Here is a 17,414-nt window from a genome sequence, read left to right on the forward strand (position 1 = left end):
TTATTAATATAGTCAAAGAGTTATTTAGATGTGGTTTTCTCAGAGATGGATTTCATTTCCCTGACCTGTCAAGAAAACACCTAAAACAACAACAACAAAAAATGCTCAAAACCATGTATGCATTCTAAAGTGAAATCAAGGAACATCTGACCATTAAAAAAAATCAATTAATGGAATTACTAACAAGAATAATATGTAACAGAAGAATAATGAAACTTTCAATTATTACCTAAAGAAGTCAAAAGAACTCTAACATTTTATTAGTAACTTCCTCAATATTAGAAGAGATTTTATAGTAGTATCTTCCAATTCTAAAAGGTTTATAGAAGCTGTATTAGAGTCTTAAAAGAAAAAAAGTAATCAATAACACTAGGAAATTATGTGTAGGCTGCACTACCCTCTAATGGTGAATGGTAAGAGAAGTATATGATCAGGTTATCTTACCCACAGATATAAACTATAAAATCACAGCTTACCTCACAACTTCCATAATTCCAAAATATCCTGAGTCATGGTTTCAGGATGTTTTTTAGTAAAGACTGAAGCGTTACACCACTTTTCCCTAAAATTTTAAGCTTACATGTGGTAACCTTCAGACACACAACAATTAGGATGCTAAAGTCAAACGATATTATACTGCATGCAAATAATATTTTTATTCTACTGTAATGTACTTTATATCCTTTTAACTGCCAGAGACAGGATTGAGTTCATTCATGACAAGCTAATGGGTTAAATAGCTATGTCTCAAAACAGACTTACTGCTAAACACTAAAGTATCATTCTTAAAACCATCAAGTGGGTTTCCCTGGTGGCACAGTGGTTAAGAATCCTCCTGCCAACGCAGGGGACACGGGTTTGAGCCCTGGTCTGGGAAGATCCCACATGCCGCGGAGCAACTAAGCCCGTGCGCCACAACTACTGAGCCTGCGCTCTAGAGCCCACGAGCCACAACTACTGAAGCCCGTGTGCCTACAGCCCACGCTCTGCAACAAGATAAGCCACCACAATGAGAAGCCCGCACACTGCAACGAAGAGTAGCCTCCGCTCATTGCAACTAGAGAAAGCCCGCGTGCAGCAGCGAAGACCCAACGCAGCCAAAAATAAATAAATAAATAAATAAATAAATAAATAAAAAACAAAAAAAAAACCATCAAGTGTTTTCTAGAATAAAGATGGTTATAATAATACTTACCTCAGTCTTTTTACTAATGTGATCTGTAAATGAAAAAAAAAAAATGGTGAGACTTCACTGAAGGACATAAACATATAAAATATTTCAGTATGTAAAAAATATTTAAACAAAGTTATTGAAAAGAATTTCAAAATTATAATAAGAGTTACAGAAGACATTTGGGGGTTGTCTGGGACTCACATCAGAATTCACTTTTCTAGAGATATGATGTTAAAATTTACCATATAATTACTAATTTGCTCAGCTTAAAAGACTTATATCCCAGTAAATGCCACCCATACCAAGGGGTATTATTAAATTTTAAACATTTGAATCCCATATATTTTAGATTTGTGGTTTCACATAATTTTGCGGTGGGAGAACTTGTAGGGGTGTAAGTATGTCTAAAATCAATCACAGGGTACTGTTACTGTAAAAATTGTACAGATCACTGCCTTTGTGGAATAAAATAAAAGGTAGAATAGTAATTTGTGTCCTTCAAAACTATTACCTAGTTTTTTTAAATTTTAAAAATACATATCATAGTGATTTGATAATACTGTGAAAAAAATCCTAAAAATTAATGTATGTTTATAAATGAATACAAAAAAGATGGTATAACTATATCCAAATTAAACAAATCATTGACTTAGTAACAACACAGTATTTCTGGGAAGTGATTACAAGGAAGACATAGGGAATCCACACAGATACAAGGTTGAACTAAAGTACAAATAGGTAGCAACTGTTCTTAAATTGGAGATGATCAGGATATCTAATATTTAACAATGCTTTTCGTGCACAGCAGAAATTTTCCATTCTCAAGGACTAAAAATAATTTAATAGCATAGCTTCTTACGAGAAATCTATTTGAGAATCTAAAAGCTGGTCCAGTTCTCTAAAGCATCTGTTGATCAGAATAGAGTCCATTAACCCAGTAAATGTCAAAATCACATGTTTCAGGTCAAACTACCAAATCCTGGTGGGTTATCCAGTCATTCTTCTAGCATGTTCTACCTAGTATACAATGTGATGCCAGAAACCCAAGGGAGAACTATGACTGTGCTAATCATGTTTTGAAATAGTTGTACAGCTTCCCTTTAACAGTATCACACTAATGTCTTTCTCAATGCATCTAATAAATTTACATAGTACTTAAACATATGAAAAATAAAGAAGTTTTAAAAAGCATTCTTTTCATGTCTCTGCCTAGTTTTTAATGACATAATTCTTATATTAAAATCTTTCTTACTAAAGTTGGAAATTTAACATGTATCTGTTCTTTTTAACCCCGAAACAAAACAACTTAGAGAAGCAGACTATAGGGAAAAGTTTTCTCATCCTTAAATGAAAACAATACGATCCTCTAAATTTATTCCTAACTTCACAGGTAGGCTTGTTTCTGAAAACAGTAAAGTATTTTGGGGTTTTGGGTTTTTTTAGATTATTGCTATGGTCTTATTCTCATGGAACAAATGCCCAATGTATTAAGCTTAAATTCATATGAGTCAAACTGACTTCTTGGTCAATGAAGAAACAGCTGTTCATTTGGTCAGCAACTATTCTTTTTTCTTTTTGAATACAGTTCCTTGTGCTATACAGTAGGACCTTGTTGTTTATCCGGTTAGCAACTATTCTGATTGGTATAGCACAGCACTCTTCATCAAAATTTTCTGTGATGACAGTAATGTTCTATACCTGTGCTGTCTAACATTGAAGTTACTAGTTACATGTGGCTACTGAGCACCAAAGGTGGCTAATGCAACTAAGGAATTTTAAATTTTAGTTCATTTTAATTAACTTATCTTTAAATTGCCACACATGAATAGTAATTACCATATTATACAGCACAGACTTAAGAGTTTTCACCATTTCCCAATTCAAAAATAATGTGCTTTGTGCTCTGTCTTCAAAAGTTCAGTGGATGGTATAATTTCCTTCTGTCTTCTTTGTTCAATAAAACCAATACAAATGATGTTATAAAGAGATTTCTGGTAATAAGTCTCATTCTAAAAATTTACATTTTAATTTTCTAAGATATAGTTCCAGATAACTTGAAGAGGTTGACCAATAATGGATGAAATCTGAAAATACTATTCCTGGTCTAGTGTAAGCCAAATCAATTTATGTATAAGGACAATAATATGTTTCAAGATGACTCAAAAACTACAAATACCAATTTTTATTTTCAGTGAGTTTTAGAAAAGGAACAAGTTCAGAAATACATAAAGATAAATTCTTATTGAAATTTTATGAGATTTTAATGACTGATTTTAAATTACTTTAACCCCCAAATAGTTTATTTTCAAGCAGGTTTACATTTTTTACATTCTAAGTAACATATTAATAAAACAATCTTTACGTATTTTAAAAATTAGAGAGGTACTTAAAATGAAATTATACAAGGACTAAGAATAGCTTCTCTAGTATAATAGATTTCATACCTATATTACCTTCAGATTGAAACTCTTTTAGTGATATTGTGAGAGGTTTGTCTTTTCCCTGATGAGTCTTTCTTTTGTCTTTTTTATTCATAACCCTTGACTGAGTTGATGCATTTTCAGCATTTTCATATTCCTAAAAAAAATTACCAACAATAATTAAGCTCGGTTTAACACTAGTAAAATCAACTAACCAATGGGCAATATGTTTCTTAAAGTTTTATTTTTTAAAGATAAGAGGCAAATAAGAAAATCAAAACATAGGCTAGCCAAACCGTATAAAAAGACACCTGTTTATTTATACACTCAATCTCTTCCCTCTTAAACACTAAAATAAAAATAAAAAGCTATTCCTTGGTCTGTAACTCCTAGTTGCCACCCTCTTCTTCTTCATTTCAGGACCAAACTTAACACAATAATCTACAGTCAATTTCCTTTCTTAACCACACTGAAATCTGGATTCTGCTAGTCTCTGACACTAAAATTAAAGTCAACCTCCTCAATGCCAAACCCAAAGACATTATTTTTTCAAGCATCTCTTGGTTTTCTCAATACACTTCTCACTATTCTTAAGTCTCCTTCACTGGTTTTTCTTTCCCCAACTATATTCTTAAAAATGCAGCCGCTGTTTACCATTATTCCATTCTTAACCTATTCTTCTTATGCTTTATTAGCTGTTGTTCCTCAAACTCAAAATAAAGTTCTACCTGATGACTTGTGTATGTACTCAAACAGAATGTTCAATAAACATCTGCAAACTAAATATGTTCACCCTGCCTTCCCTACTTGATCTTCTAGTAAGTACCTCGCTTAATGCCACCATCATCTACACAACTGTCTAGGCTAGAAACTTCAGTCATCCTTGCTTATTCTTCCTGTACACTTCATATGCAAATTAGTCCCTAGGTCTTGTTGAGTTTATCTCCTAAAGATCTCTTAAATCTATTCTCATTTATTCATACCTTCTGTCACTTCCCCTGTCTTCTCTAGCTTGACACTGCAACACTCTCTAATTTTAGCCCCTCCATTCATCTTCTACACTGTTACGGCATAAGTTTCTAAAATGAAAACCTGTAATCAATCTGAAAGTTAAAAATATTCAATAGCTCTCTGCCAACAAATGTATAAAACTCAATCTCCTTAGCCTGTACATGAGGTTCTTTATATTCTATTCTGGTGGCAGTATCTCCAGCAACTCTAGGTCCGTAAATTATAGTTTTTCAAAATGCTACTCTTTCATGTGTACATGTCTTATATACTTGTCACTCCTTCCCTGAGAATGCCTACTTTCTCTTGCCTACTGCTGAACTTCTAATACATTGAGTAAGACTCCTCTTTAAGAACGCTTTCCTAAGATATCCTGCCATTTGTGACAACATGGATAGACCTTGAGCACATTATGCTAAGCGAGATAAGTTAGACAGAGGAAGACAAGTACTGCATGATATCACTTATATGTGGAATCTTTAAAAAAAAAAAAGTCAAACCTGTTAAAATAAAATGAGTAAAATGGTGGTTACCAGGGGATGGGGATGGGGATGGGGATGGGGGTATGGTGTTTAAGTATACAAACTTATAATGAGTAATAAATAAACCATAGAGATGCAATGCAAAATATAATGAATATAGTCAATAATACTATACTACAATGCTGTAATATGATAAATATTGCTTCACTGGCAATCATATTACAATATATAAGTGTATCAAAGTAACACACTGTACACCTTAAATTTACAAATTGTAACATTCAAATTTATCAAATAAAAAAAAAGAATCCTTTCCTAAAACCCACCCCCATCAAAAGCACAGAAAATTCTTCTATCTTCCTGAATTCCCACTGCACTGAAAACATAAAATCTCTCAATACTATACACTACAATTATGGGTGTGTCTCCTTCCACTGAACTCAATAGCTTGGACCATGTCTTTATCTTTGGACTGTATGCCTAGCAAATTTTAGCTAGTCAAAAAAATAACTGGTGAATGAGTGACAGGATAGAAAATGCCATCCCACACCTTAGCTATTATAAAAATCCTTAGGCTAAAATAATTATAGTTATTTTATTGGAATATTGACTTAAAACTCAATGGCTACATCAATGTAATCACATCAAACTAGCCATCACATACAAAAGGAGTTTCTCCATTCTCTGAGAGTCATTATAGCCTGATAAAACCTATGCTTTTAGGTACCAGGCCTATGCGCCAAGAAAACTGGCTGGGAGCATATTTTACCAACACCATCTACTCTACTCCTTCTCTATAGGTACAGCTAATCCTTTTAGCTTTAGAATGTAGACATATATCTAACAACAACAAATCATCATTGTATGATAATACTCTTTTTGATAAATTTTATCTTCAAACTGGGCAAGTCAGAAGGATTTTTCCAGTGTAATGTGAAAGTCCATTTAAATGATTAAATCATAGTAAAGCTAGCTGTATCCACTTTTGTAATTGCCAGCTTTGTGTCTAAACGGACAAGTAACAACAAGGATTATAGTTATTCTTGATTATTCTGGATAACAGGAATAGGGACATGGAAAATGAAACTAACACATATAGTGTACCAAGTCCAGTCTAACAGCAACCTTCATCCTCTTCCCTTGAGCTATAAATAAATAGCAAAATCATCTACTGTAAATGTTAATTCCTCTCCTCCCTTCCTCTTGAGTGAAGAAGCTAGTGTACAATGACATAGTATAAAGGCCCTTAAGCATGACCAGAGGCCATTTATGATCAACCACTGAGTAATCACAAGTTGAATAAACTTTACAGACCAAAAAAAATTCCCAATATATGTAAAGGACTACAATGTTAAATAATATGGAGATGATATAAATGCTCAATTTAAACATAGAAAAGGGAAACAAACACCACTTTTTGCGTAAATGTCCCTACAGTTACAAGCTGTAGAATGCATTTCAACACACAGCCCAATATCAAAGCTTAGTGATAAATGCTGAATTCACAAGGCCAAATTATCAGAAATGTCCTTCTATTTAATTCAGTTAATTAGTAGTGTATCTCTAGCAGAGGGTCTCTTAATGGATGCCCCTGTACTCACAGTTACTTAAATTTTTAAAATTTAACTATTTTCTATGTTCATTTAAAATAAGTTAAATTTTTTTTTAAACATCTTTATTGAAGTATAATTGCTTTACAATGGTGTGTTAGCTTCTGCTTTATAACAAAGTGAATCAGTTATACATATACATATGTTCCCATATCTCTTCCCTCTTGCATCTCCCTCCCTCCCACCCTCCCTATCCCACCCCTCTAGGTGGTCACAAAGCACCGAGCTGATCTCCCTGTGCTATGCGGCTGCTTCCCACTAGCTATCTATTTTACATTTGGTAGTGTATATATGTCCATGACACTCTCTCACCCTGTCACATCTCACCCCTCCCCCTCCCCATATCCTCAAGTCCATTCTCTAGTAGGTCTGTGTCTTTATTCCCGTCTTGCCACTAGGTTCTTCATGACCTTTTTTTTTTTTTTTTTCCCCTTAGATTCCATATATATGTGTTAGCATACTGTATTTCTTTTTCTCTTTCTGACTTACTTCACTCCGTAAAATAAGTTAAAATAAATCATCTGCTATTAGCCTCATTTCCTCTCTCCCCTGCATCTTGGTTGGAGAAATTTCTTAACTGAACATTCCAAATCACCAGACAAAGCTTAGTGCTCGTGTTTCTGTTATCTCTCAGAACTTGAGGAGAAATCTCATGAAAACTTTATGTTAATTACTTTGTTACAACGATAAATTTTTAGGTCAAACTTTAAAGAACTTTTATACAAAATTCAGGAAGGGTGGTTCTAACTTTTGACCACTTAAACCTAAAATATCTAAATCCATAAATGTGTAAATACCTTTTTGTGTTCTTCATATTCTAATTTACTTAGCAACAATGCCTTCTCAAGATCTGCTTCAAACATTTCAGATGTCAGCTAAAAATAAAAAGAAAGTTTAACGATAAACAGATAATAGCATTATACAACACGACAATATATACAGGATAAGAAAACAAATACTTTAATAAACCGTCTAGGTTCTCCAAAGTTATCTATCCATGCCAAAGTAGAGAACTCTGTGTTTTATAGAAGATACCAAAGCAAAAACTTACTATTTTGATATTTTTATTTCCTCATTGTCAATTATCTGTTGTATAATAATCTTTTTACTGTAATAAAAAAAAATCTCACAAAGGAATTGACACTGTAATAGATGTTAAAGATGGTATCTAGTTTTGGACACAGAAAATATAACAGTGATTATTACTCAAAAATATAAGAATACTGAAAACTCAATAAGCATTATAAAACATACCATCTACTTAATACAGACTAATTCACAGGTATAGAACCTTTAAATAAGGGAACAATTGTCCTGGTATATGCCTGATGTTACAGAAAAATTGTAGTGCATCTTTTTACTGCTATCTTTTTATTCCTTTTGTATGACTTCCCTACCTTTAAACTCCTCTAACACTATAATAAAATGATTCTTTGTGATCTGTATCTTTTGGTTCCTCTTTCTCACCACTCAATCTCACCTTAACTTCTTATAATCTAGCTTCTGCCACCCTCCAATCAAATTACTCTCTAAGAATTACTTTTCCTAATTGCCAAACAGAATTGGTACAGTGGCTGGATGGGACTTTGGGTTGTCTACCTTTGGGAATAAGGTATATCTGCAGCTGAATAGGATAGCTGCCACATGTAAACATCCTGGATTTGTTTACATGTATGTGTCGACCTATGCATACTGTATAATAAAAGCATAAATTTAGTGGACATTGCTTGTTTTTGTCTGTCCATAATCCCTTCCTTTATTCCTTTGAATAACTACAATTCAATCCAGTGTCCTAGGATTCCAGCAAGACAGCCAATCACCTAATTCTATATACCACCCACTACCATACCCACACAAATATGTGTATGGTATCACCAACAACAGGATGGGAGCAAAGGACCTAATTCTTTTTTCTTCTCCTAGGAACTAAAATTTGAGAATAAACACAAATAAGTGGGGTTCAATCAGCTGATGACAGCCTCTAAAAGTGAGTGTACTAGTTCATGCCTCTGAGCACCCCAGAATTCCTTAATTTCCATCTTTCCCAAGGTCTCATTGTTTAGTTTTTAATTCAAATCTGTGAATCACTCAGTATCCTTTTGTCAAATTATTTTTTGCCAAAGTTATTCAGAATTGTTTCTGTTGTTTAACGATTAAAAAAAAACACTAAACTAAAACAGAAACCAATTCCAAAAAGAAGTCATCTGTTTCAAAGGGACACCTTAAAAAGTAGAAAAATGTTAACACTGGACACCATGAACTAATAAATCTTTTACTTCTAATCAAAGCATTTCATCCAATCCTATACTAAGACAACAAAAAGAGGGGGAAAAAATAGGTTTATCACAGAAAAAAATTAATCTAACTCAGAGAAAAATAGTTAGAATTAAAATGGTAAATAAGAGCATACAGCACTAGAAATTCTGGTTAAGCCCCAAGTAAACTGTACATACTTTTTCTACGGAGTAACTGAAAAGAACTGAAGAATTAATTCAATCCAAATTAATAATAATCAGGAAAAAGTAACCTTTTTAAAAAGGTTTACCTTTTAAATACTTTATTATATAAATGTATATTAAAAAACAATATACAGTTAAAAGGTAAAAAGGAAGTGGATTCATGTTAGTGTTACACAAAAAAGGAAGTTTACATCAATTTCTCCACCTAAACTCAAAGCAAACTGAGTACAAAATAATTCAATATAATTAGAGCATAGCAGTCATCCAAACATAGAAAAAGTAATAAAACTACTTAAGTTTATTCTGAGAAAAGTTGGTTAAATTTACCACTAAGCTTTTAATCCATATTAATGACATTTAACATTTACAGAAAACACATTTAAGATTATTTCCAATATGTCACATATTCTGACTGATATTCCAAAAATAAATTAGTGGGCAGGAGAAGAGGAGACGAATTTGGGAGTCTTGCAAGATGTCATTATTTTTTTTTCAAACTATCTCAAGTAACTTAGATATTAAGACAGCTGATTCTAAGAAAAGCATAAAAACTGAATGAAATGGAACTTTTAAAAGTGAAAAATATGGCTCTCCCCAGCATTTGATTCTAAATATAGCAGTTTAAAGCTTACATTTACCTTTTAATTATTAACAAAAACCAGTATACAAGGAAATACAATTACGCAAAAATGATTTAAATTTCAGTTTAACTCTTTGAAAACTAGGAAAAACTTCCCAAATGTCACTGTACGATCGTTCAGCCTATAAGGATTCACAGAGAACCCTCTATGTGCTTTGTCTCTAGTCCTTTAAAGTAGCAGCAAAAATTTGGCTTTTGCCCTCAAAGAATTTCTACTCCAGTTGGGAATAAAAAACTAACACACATGACATACAGAAAATAGAATAAGATATTAAAAGTGCTACAAAAGTTGACAAAAAAAGGTAAACAAGAAATAGAATTCAAAGAAGCATACAGAAAAGAAACTAAGTTGGTCCTTAAAGGAGAGATATAATTTGGATAGGTAGCAAAATGAATGGAAGAATTTTAGGAGGAAAGAGTCACGTGAACAAAAAGTATGATATTAAGAATATATATATTATGGGATACATGATAAAAGATAAATTCTATGCAATACAAGAGAGATGTGGAAAAAACCCACGCTTTGGGATATCACACAGGTGGATAATTTAAATTTCTATTCCACCCATTCTAGCTGTGATCTGGGGCAAGTTATGTAACTTCTGTGAATCTCAGTTTCTTCATAAATAAAAAGGAAATAGAAATATCAACCTTGCAGTGTAGTTTTGAAAATTTAAAGCTATAATATATGTAAAGTACCTAGCACAGTGCCTACCTGGCACAAGAGTTACACACAATAAATTAGAATTCCCCTTCTCTATGTTGGAGAACAGTAGAAAATACGATTGCTTAGGTAGGGTAAAATTAGGTTCCAGACACTCCCTAAAAATTATGGATTCAGGATAGATGAAAGAGGAACACTGATAAGAGTAATTTTAAAGAAATAAACTGTCATATTAGAAGAATGAGAACTTAGAATCAATGGGTCTGGCTAAACCACTGTAGTCTCAGCATACAGGAACCTGGACCTGAAAATAGCAATGCAAGAAACAAAGAAGGCTATTTCTCAGCAAAGAATGACCAAGTTTCGGAACACTGATTAAATATGAAGAATGAAAGAAGAATGATTCAAAGATAAGATTTTTTACTCCAGATAACAGGGAGAAAGGTAACACAAGACTACAATACCAGGAAAGAGAAAGAAAACATGATTCCAAATTCCCTAAACATGCCTTAATTAGAGAATTAGTTAATCATAAGACTGATGTCAATGTAATTAATCAGTACATGTAGAGGTAGAACTGGGAAGGAAAAAAAAAGTCTGGGCCTGAAAGACAGGCACTGGACATGAAAATACAAATAAAACCATGATTTTTAAAAAGTATCTTATATGTTAAGTTTGCAAATTGAGAATTCCTCATCATTTTCTTTGTACTTATGGGAGGAGGAGGAAAGGAAGAAAAAGAGGAAATAGTAGGCACTAAAATGCCTACAGGATTGGAGAAGATACTTACATGTGCCCAAGATGGAGTACTTCAGATCCCCTTCCTCCTGGCTTCCTTCATTGCCTCCTATCCCCATCTAGTAGTAAAACATTTTTTTTCTATTTAAATAAATAAACCTATAGCTCAAGGGTTTATGATCAGTTAAAGAGTATGAAGAACCAATGAAAAATGAGGACAGTAAATATTTTGTAACTAGATTTTTAAAACTTTGTAAATTGAAGTACCATAAAAATTTTACCCACTTTAAATCCAAGCAAAACAAATCCCAAATGAAGAATTAATCTTCATTTCTCAGGGGAACAGGGTTATTGTAACACAACACACAACAACATTCTGAGGACATCTAACACTTGCAGCCAAGTGTTTAGCCACAGTAGCAGTAGTGCCTTCTGGTCCTCTAACTCAGTGATTTTCAAAGTGTGGAACATATACCTTCACTAATTTGGAAAGCAGAATCATTTCCCAGAAATCTTCCAGTAGTCTTATTGAACATTATGATTTTGAAGGTTGTAAATATTCTACAAAAACTGTATCTACGTGTTCATACTAATGATCAGGTTCGGTTCATCTCAATTAATGCATCTTCATATCTTTTGAGTGCTGTTTACATTTATTAAGTGGTATGCTTTAATTATATCTCAAAGTAATAAAAATGGTTCAACGATTCACTGAAGGATTAAAAGTAGTAATGAAAATAGTAAATAATGCAACTTATAAAGAACATAAATTTTAAAATGAACAGGACTCTAATACAGTGAATACAGAATATAAATCTGTATGTGTTAGCACAAGAGTGATTGTCACATAAGCAAATGAAAAGGAAAATTATAAATAGAAAATTAACATAGTAAATATTTGAAATTTCAATTTATTGAGTCATCAATCTATTTGTTCCTAGCTTCCTGCTATGAAACATGGTCAGACCAGTGCCCTAAAGACACTATAGTTTTTGTTTCACTTCCAAAGCACAATGACCTGTATGAGTCTTTCCAGAACAGAACAAGTACTAAGTAATGCTTTCCAGAACAAAAGTGATGAATTTTGTTGCTAAAGAAAAAGCCAAAAAAACAAAGAGCACTGCTTATAGTAAAACCAGGTGCAAGTCAAACTATCAACAATAGACTTATTATACCAGCCACAAGGTTAATGAGAAATATCACACTCACAAAGAAACAAAAAACAAAAAACTATTGGCAAAATGCCTTTATCAGATAGATGTACTAGAGGCTACAATGTGAAAAAACAATTAACTATGCACATGCTAGCAGATATTCAACTTCAGAGTTGGACAAAACCAGTGATATGTGGAGTCTGAATCAATACAACAATAGTAAGAAATACACAATAAAATTTGATCTATTTATCACTGAATATCCATGAGAAGAGATTTTTCTATTCATTCATTATTTTTGAGCCATGATGTAAAATTTTTAAAAGGTAATACTGGAATCAGTATTATCAACGCACTACCACAAATATAAGAGGTTATACCTGAACAACATCTACACTGAGATTTATTCCCAGGCAACAAGTGATGGTGAACAATATGGCTCTTGATCTTGATTCAATATTAAAAAGAAATGGTAAAAATTCTGAATACAATCAAATCAAAGTCATGGCCTATTCTTTTTTTTAAACAGCTTTACTGAGATGTAATTCACATATTTTATGTATCACATATCACATAAAATCTACCCACTTCAAGTGTGAAACATATACCTCCTTTGATGTATACATCTCTGCAAAGAAATTTTGTATTCTGCTCATCTCCCTTTCAATTTCTCTTACCCGATTTTTCATCTCAGTCTATTATTTCACCTTTTTATATAACATTACTGTCACCTTGACTTTTACAAAATGTTCTAGCTCCTTGGTTTTTATTAATGCAAAGAATAGGTGCTGTCTAAAATCAATTTCTCTGTTCCCTGTAGCAAATCTTTTTCAAAGTACACTTTCACTTTGGACATTAAGTACAATGTTCTTCTCCTTTTATGTGGCAGAAACTTTTCTTCAGCTGACATGAGATCAACTAAGATCCAGTGTTTGCTTCTAAGTAAGTGGAGTGGATGTTTCTTTACTGTCTATCTTGTTGCTGTTTAATGCCAGCTCTCAGATTTTATGCTGAGGCTTAGCCAATGTAAATTTACATTATCGCTTTGATAATTTAGGAGTAGTAAACTTTGTCTTAGCATTTCTCTTTTGTGTTTAAAATAAGCAGCCACATAACAGACAGGATTTCTATATCCAGCTTTTTGACTGGCTCAGCCCTCAACATGTGGAGTTTCTCATAGTGCTGTTTCCCTGTGTGAGGGAGAACACCCACCACAACTGTATACCTTCTGCCTAGTACAGTCACTGTCTGGTCCCTACTTTTAAAATCTATTATTCCACACAGTAAAATAGATTCCAGGTGGTATACTGTCCATCAGTCCCAAAGCTTGCCCTTATCTCTTCTTCACTTGTCACTGTAATTATCCCAAGAACTACTTTACTTCTCATGACCTTGATTATTTTCCTACAAGTGAGACTTCCAAATAAGGTACCAGGTTTTCCTAAGTGACCCATCAATAGTATATCCAGCAGAAATTCCTCAAAGTTCCTCAGCCTTGGATGATATTTTTATATAGGGTTGGGGCCAAGTTGACTATTTCCTTCTCATAATTACCTGGTCATTTTGGCAGCAATCAATGGCGGCAGGAAGACGGGCAATCAAATATGTGCTTAAGTTCCCCTATTACGTGGCATTTATTGTGGTGCAAAATTGAGTAGTTTTCCTTTATTAATTTTCCAGTGCCTCTTGGGCCACTGGGAGAAATTCTCTCTGGTGAAGACACTAGCAAATTCTATTACTGTCTAAACAAGTAGATCATTACGTTAATAATACTTGTAAACCAGAAAAAATTTGTCATAATGAATGCTGTAGAAGGCAAAAAGAATCAAATAACCTCTCTAGAAAAATACAAGATGATTTATCCAGTTTACCAATGCTCGGAAATATCATTTTTGCACAGCCCTAGTGTAATAACTGATGCTCGTAAAGATGAGCCTGAGGCACTACAAAATTCTATAGAAAATGTTATAATTAACATAGTTTATGTTAAGAGCATAGTTTAGTATAGTCTAATTCTTTTTTTTTTTTTTTCAGGAACATTTATTTATTTATTTATTTATTTATTTATTTATTTATTTATTTATTGGCTGCGTTGGGTCTCTGTTGCTGCACACGGACTTTCTCTAGTTGTGGCGAGCAGGGGCTACTCTTCATTGCAGTGTGCGGGCTTCTCATTGCGGTGGCTCCTCTTGTTGTGGAGCACGGGCTCTAGGCGCGTGGGCTTCAGTAGTTGTGGCACGCAGACTCAGTAGTTGTGGCTCATGGGCTCTAGAGCACAGGCTCAGTAGTTGTGGCACACGGGCTTAGTTGCTCCACGGCATGTGGGATCTTCCTGGACCAGGGATCGAACCCGTGTCCCCTGCATTGGCAGGCAGTCTTAACCACTGCACCACCAGGGAAGTCCCTAGTCTAATTCTTTTAAAACTGGTAACCCAAGCATGATAGGTATAGCCACTCCATTAAGCCAAACATCTGCTAAAACAACACCTATTCCCAACAGATCAAATGGCAGTTTAACAGATAAGAAAATAACTATTAACTTCCCATACATACAGCACCTCCTAGAGTACATTCCAGGCTTAGTGTGTTATTTTCCTGGATACCACACACACAAAAAGAAATTGATTGGTTTTATTAAATTATCTCTTTGATTTGGTTATTAATGACATTTATTTAATAGAGGCATAAAAGAACAAAACATCGTGTAAATAGGTTAAAAAAAACAAACAGATGTCATAAACTATTTTACAACAAGGTTGAAAAGGAAAAGTTTCCCCTCAAAGTCTTTCTTTAAGTAAAACTGTCACTGAGTATTTTTTTTTTAACATCTTTATTGGAGTATAATTGCTTTACAATGCTGTGTTTCTGCTTTATAACAAAGTGAATCAGCTATACATATACATATATCCCCATATCTCCTCCCTCCCACCCTCCCTATCCCACCCCTCTAGGTGGACACAAAGCACCAAGCTGATCTCTCTGTGCTATGCACTGCTTCCCACTAGCTATCTATTTTACATTTGGTAGTGTATATCTGTCCATGCCACTCTCTCACTTCGTCCCAGCTTACCCTTCCCCCTTCCCGTGTCCTCAAGTCTATTCTCTACGTCGGCATCTTTATTCCTGTCCTGCCCCTAGGTTCTTCAGAACCATTTTTTTTTTTTTTTTAGATTCCATATATATGTGTGAGCATACGGTATTTGTTTTTCTCTTTCTGACTTACTTCACTCTGTGTGAGTCTCTAGGTACATTCACCTCACTACAAATAACTCAAGTTTTTTTATGGCTGAGTAATATTCCATTGTATATATGTGCCACATCTTCTCTGTCCATTCATCAGTCAATGGACACTTAGGTTGCTTCCACGTCCTGGCTATTGGAAATAGAGCTGCAATGAACATTGTGGTACATGACTCCTTTTGAATTATGGTTTTCTCAGAGTATATGCCCAGTAGTGGGATTACTGGGTCGTATGGTAGTTCTATTTTTAGTTTCTAAGGAACCTCCATACTGTTCTCCATAGTGGCTGTATCAATTTACATTCCCACCAACACTGCAAGAGGGTTCCCTTTTCTCCACACCCTCTCCAGCATTTATTGTTTGTAGATTTTTTGATGATGACCATTCTGACTGGTGTGAGGTGATACCTCATTGTAGTTTTGATTTGCACTTCTCTAATGATTTCACTGAGTATTTTTAATAAGAGACCTCTGGTCTTACAAATGTGATTTTTTTACTTGAAATAATTTAATCCTGTTTTTCTCCCTTCCCTATAGCTCCCTCATTTGTAAAAAGGCAGATGAATTGAAAACTCAGGAAATAACTGCTTGAAATTGCCAAAACTAACAAATATAATAAATGTGTCAATCTGCTTTCCTAGTAGATAAAAACCAGAACCTCTTATAAAAAGTAGCAAACACATGTGAGTTAATCCAATATAAAATGCTCCTCAGAACAGTGGTCAGATGCACTGCTATCTTAAAAATGCAAAAATTCACTGAAAACCAAAGCAAAACAATTTGATTTACTTAGCTGTACCTGCTCATCTCTTTGTCTCCACTCTTGCCAATTTTCTTCCCGTGAATCCTTCTGTACCGGGTTTGGTAATGATAGCTCATGCTGAGCATTACAAATGGCATGGGAGGATTTCTGGGGAATTTTCTTAAAAGCAAGATTCCTGAGCTATGAAACAAACAAACAAAAAATTAAATTCAGTTTACCAATCCTGGGATACAAATGATTTTTTTGGAAGTTAAGAAATCAATATTTTTATACTTCTAAATACTCATTATGCTAACTTACAAAGTCACTATTTGAATTTTTTGTAGTCTTTTGTAGAATGCTAATTTCACCAGCATTTGAGATAATTTTGGTGGATTTCTAGATGAAATGATTAATAAGTGAGAATGGATTATACTCTATTATACCACCATTTTAATGAGTCTGCTTTACTAAAGGGAAGTTTATAGGAATAGAGAACAGGATAACAAGTATGCTTTTAAAATACAAAACAATAGGGTTCAATAAGATTAAAGTTTAATAGCTTATAAATTTAGAAGTTTAAATAGTGAGAGACGATAGCTTAAGGAACTCTAACAACTACTTTGCTAGTCCTGAAAAATACAAGGCCTAGTCCACAAAGTAACATAATGAACTAAAACTGTACTGGCCAAGCCACTCCCAACAATAAGAAAAATCTTAGTCACAGAGGTTGAAACAGGGAGAAAAATACTGAGAGGCTACTATGGATTAAATTGTATTCTCTCAAAAAATATGTTGTAGGCCTAACCCTTGCTGTCTGTGAATGTGACCTTATTTGGAAATAGGATATTTGCAAATATAATCAAGTTAAGATTAAGGTTATACTGAATTAGGGTGGGCCCTAATCCAATGAAGGGTATAGACAAAGATACACAAAGAGAACACCATGTAACAAAAGAGGCAGACTGGAAAGATGCAGCCACTAGCCAAGAAATGTCAAGGACTGACAGCTACCATAAGAAACTAGGAAGAGGCAAGGAGGGATTCTACTCAGTCTCAGAGAGCGCCTGGCCCTGCTGACGCC

The 17,414-nt window shown here is 33.9% G+C and overlaps 1 protein-coding gene across 2 annotated transcripts in view; it reads right to left on the minus strand.

The window, feature by feature from the left end:
• The window catches only part of GKAP1 (G kinase anchoring protein 1), an 85,477-nt gene that overhangs the window by 57,610 nt on the left and 10,453 nt on the right, over positions 1 to 17,414 (minus strand). For both annotated transcript variants that reach the window (XM_061199288.1, XM_061199287.1), the window contains exons 4-7: positions 16,388 to 16,531; positions 7,492 to 7,569; positions 3,628 to 3,751; positions 1,196 to 1,218 (exon numbers count right to left, since the gene is read on the minus strand). In XM_061199288.1, coding sequence (XP_061055271.1) covers positions 1,196 to 1,218; positions 3,628 to 3,751; positions 7,492 to 7,569; positions 16,388 to 16,531 — 369 coding nt within the window. The remainder of the gene's footprint in view (positions 1 to 1,195; positions 1,219 to 3,627; positions 3,752 to 7,491; positions 7,570 to 16,387; positions 16,532 to 17,414) is intronic.

The sequence above is a fragment of the Eubalaena glacialis genome, chromosome 9 (genome assembly GCF_028564815.1).
Source record: "Eubalaena glacialis isolate mEubGla1 chromosome 9, mEubGla1.1.hap2.+ XY, whole genome shotgun sequence".
In the NCBI taxonomy this organism is placed as follows: domain Eukaryota; kingdom Metazoa; phylum Chordata; class Mammalia; order Artiodactyla; family Balaenidae; genus Eubalaena; species Eubalaena glacialis.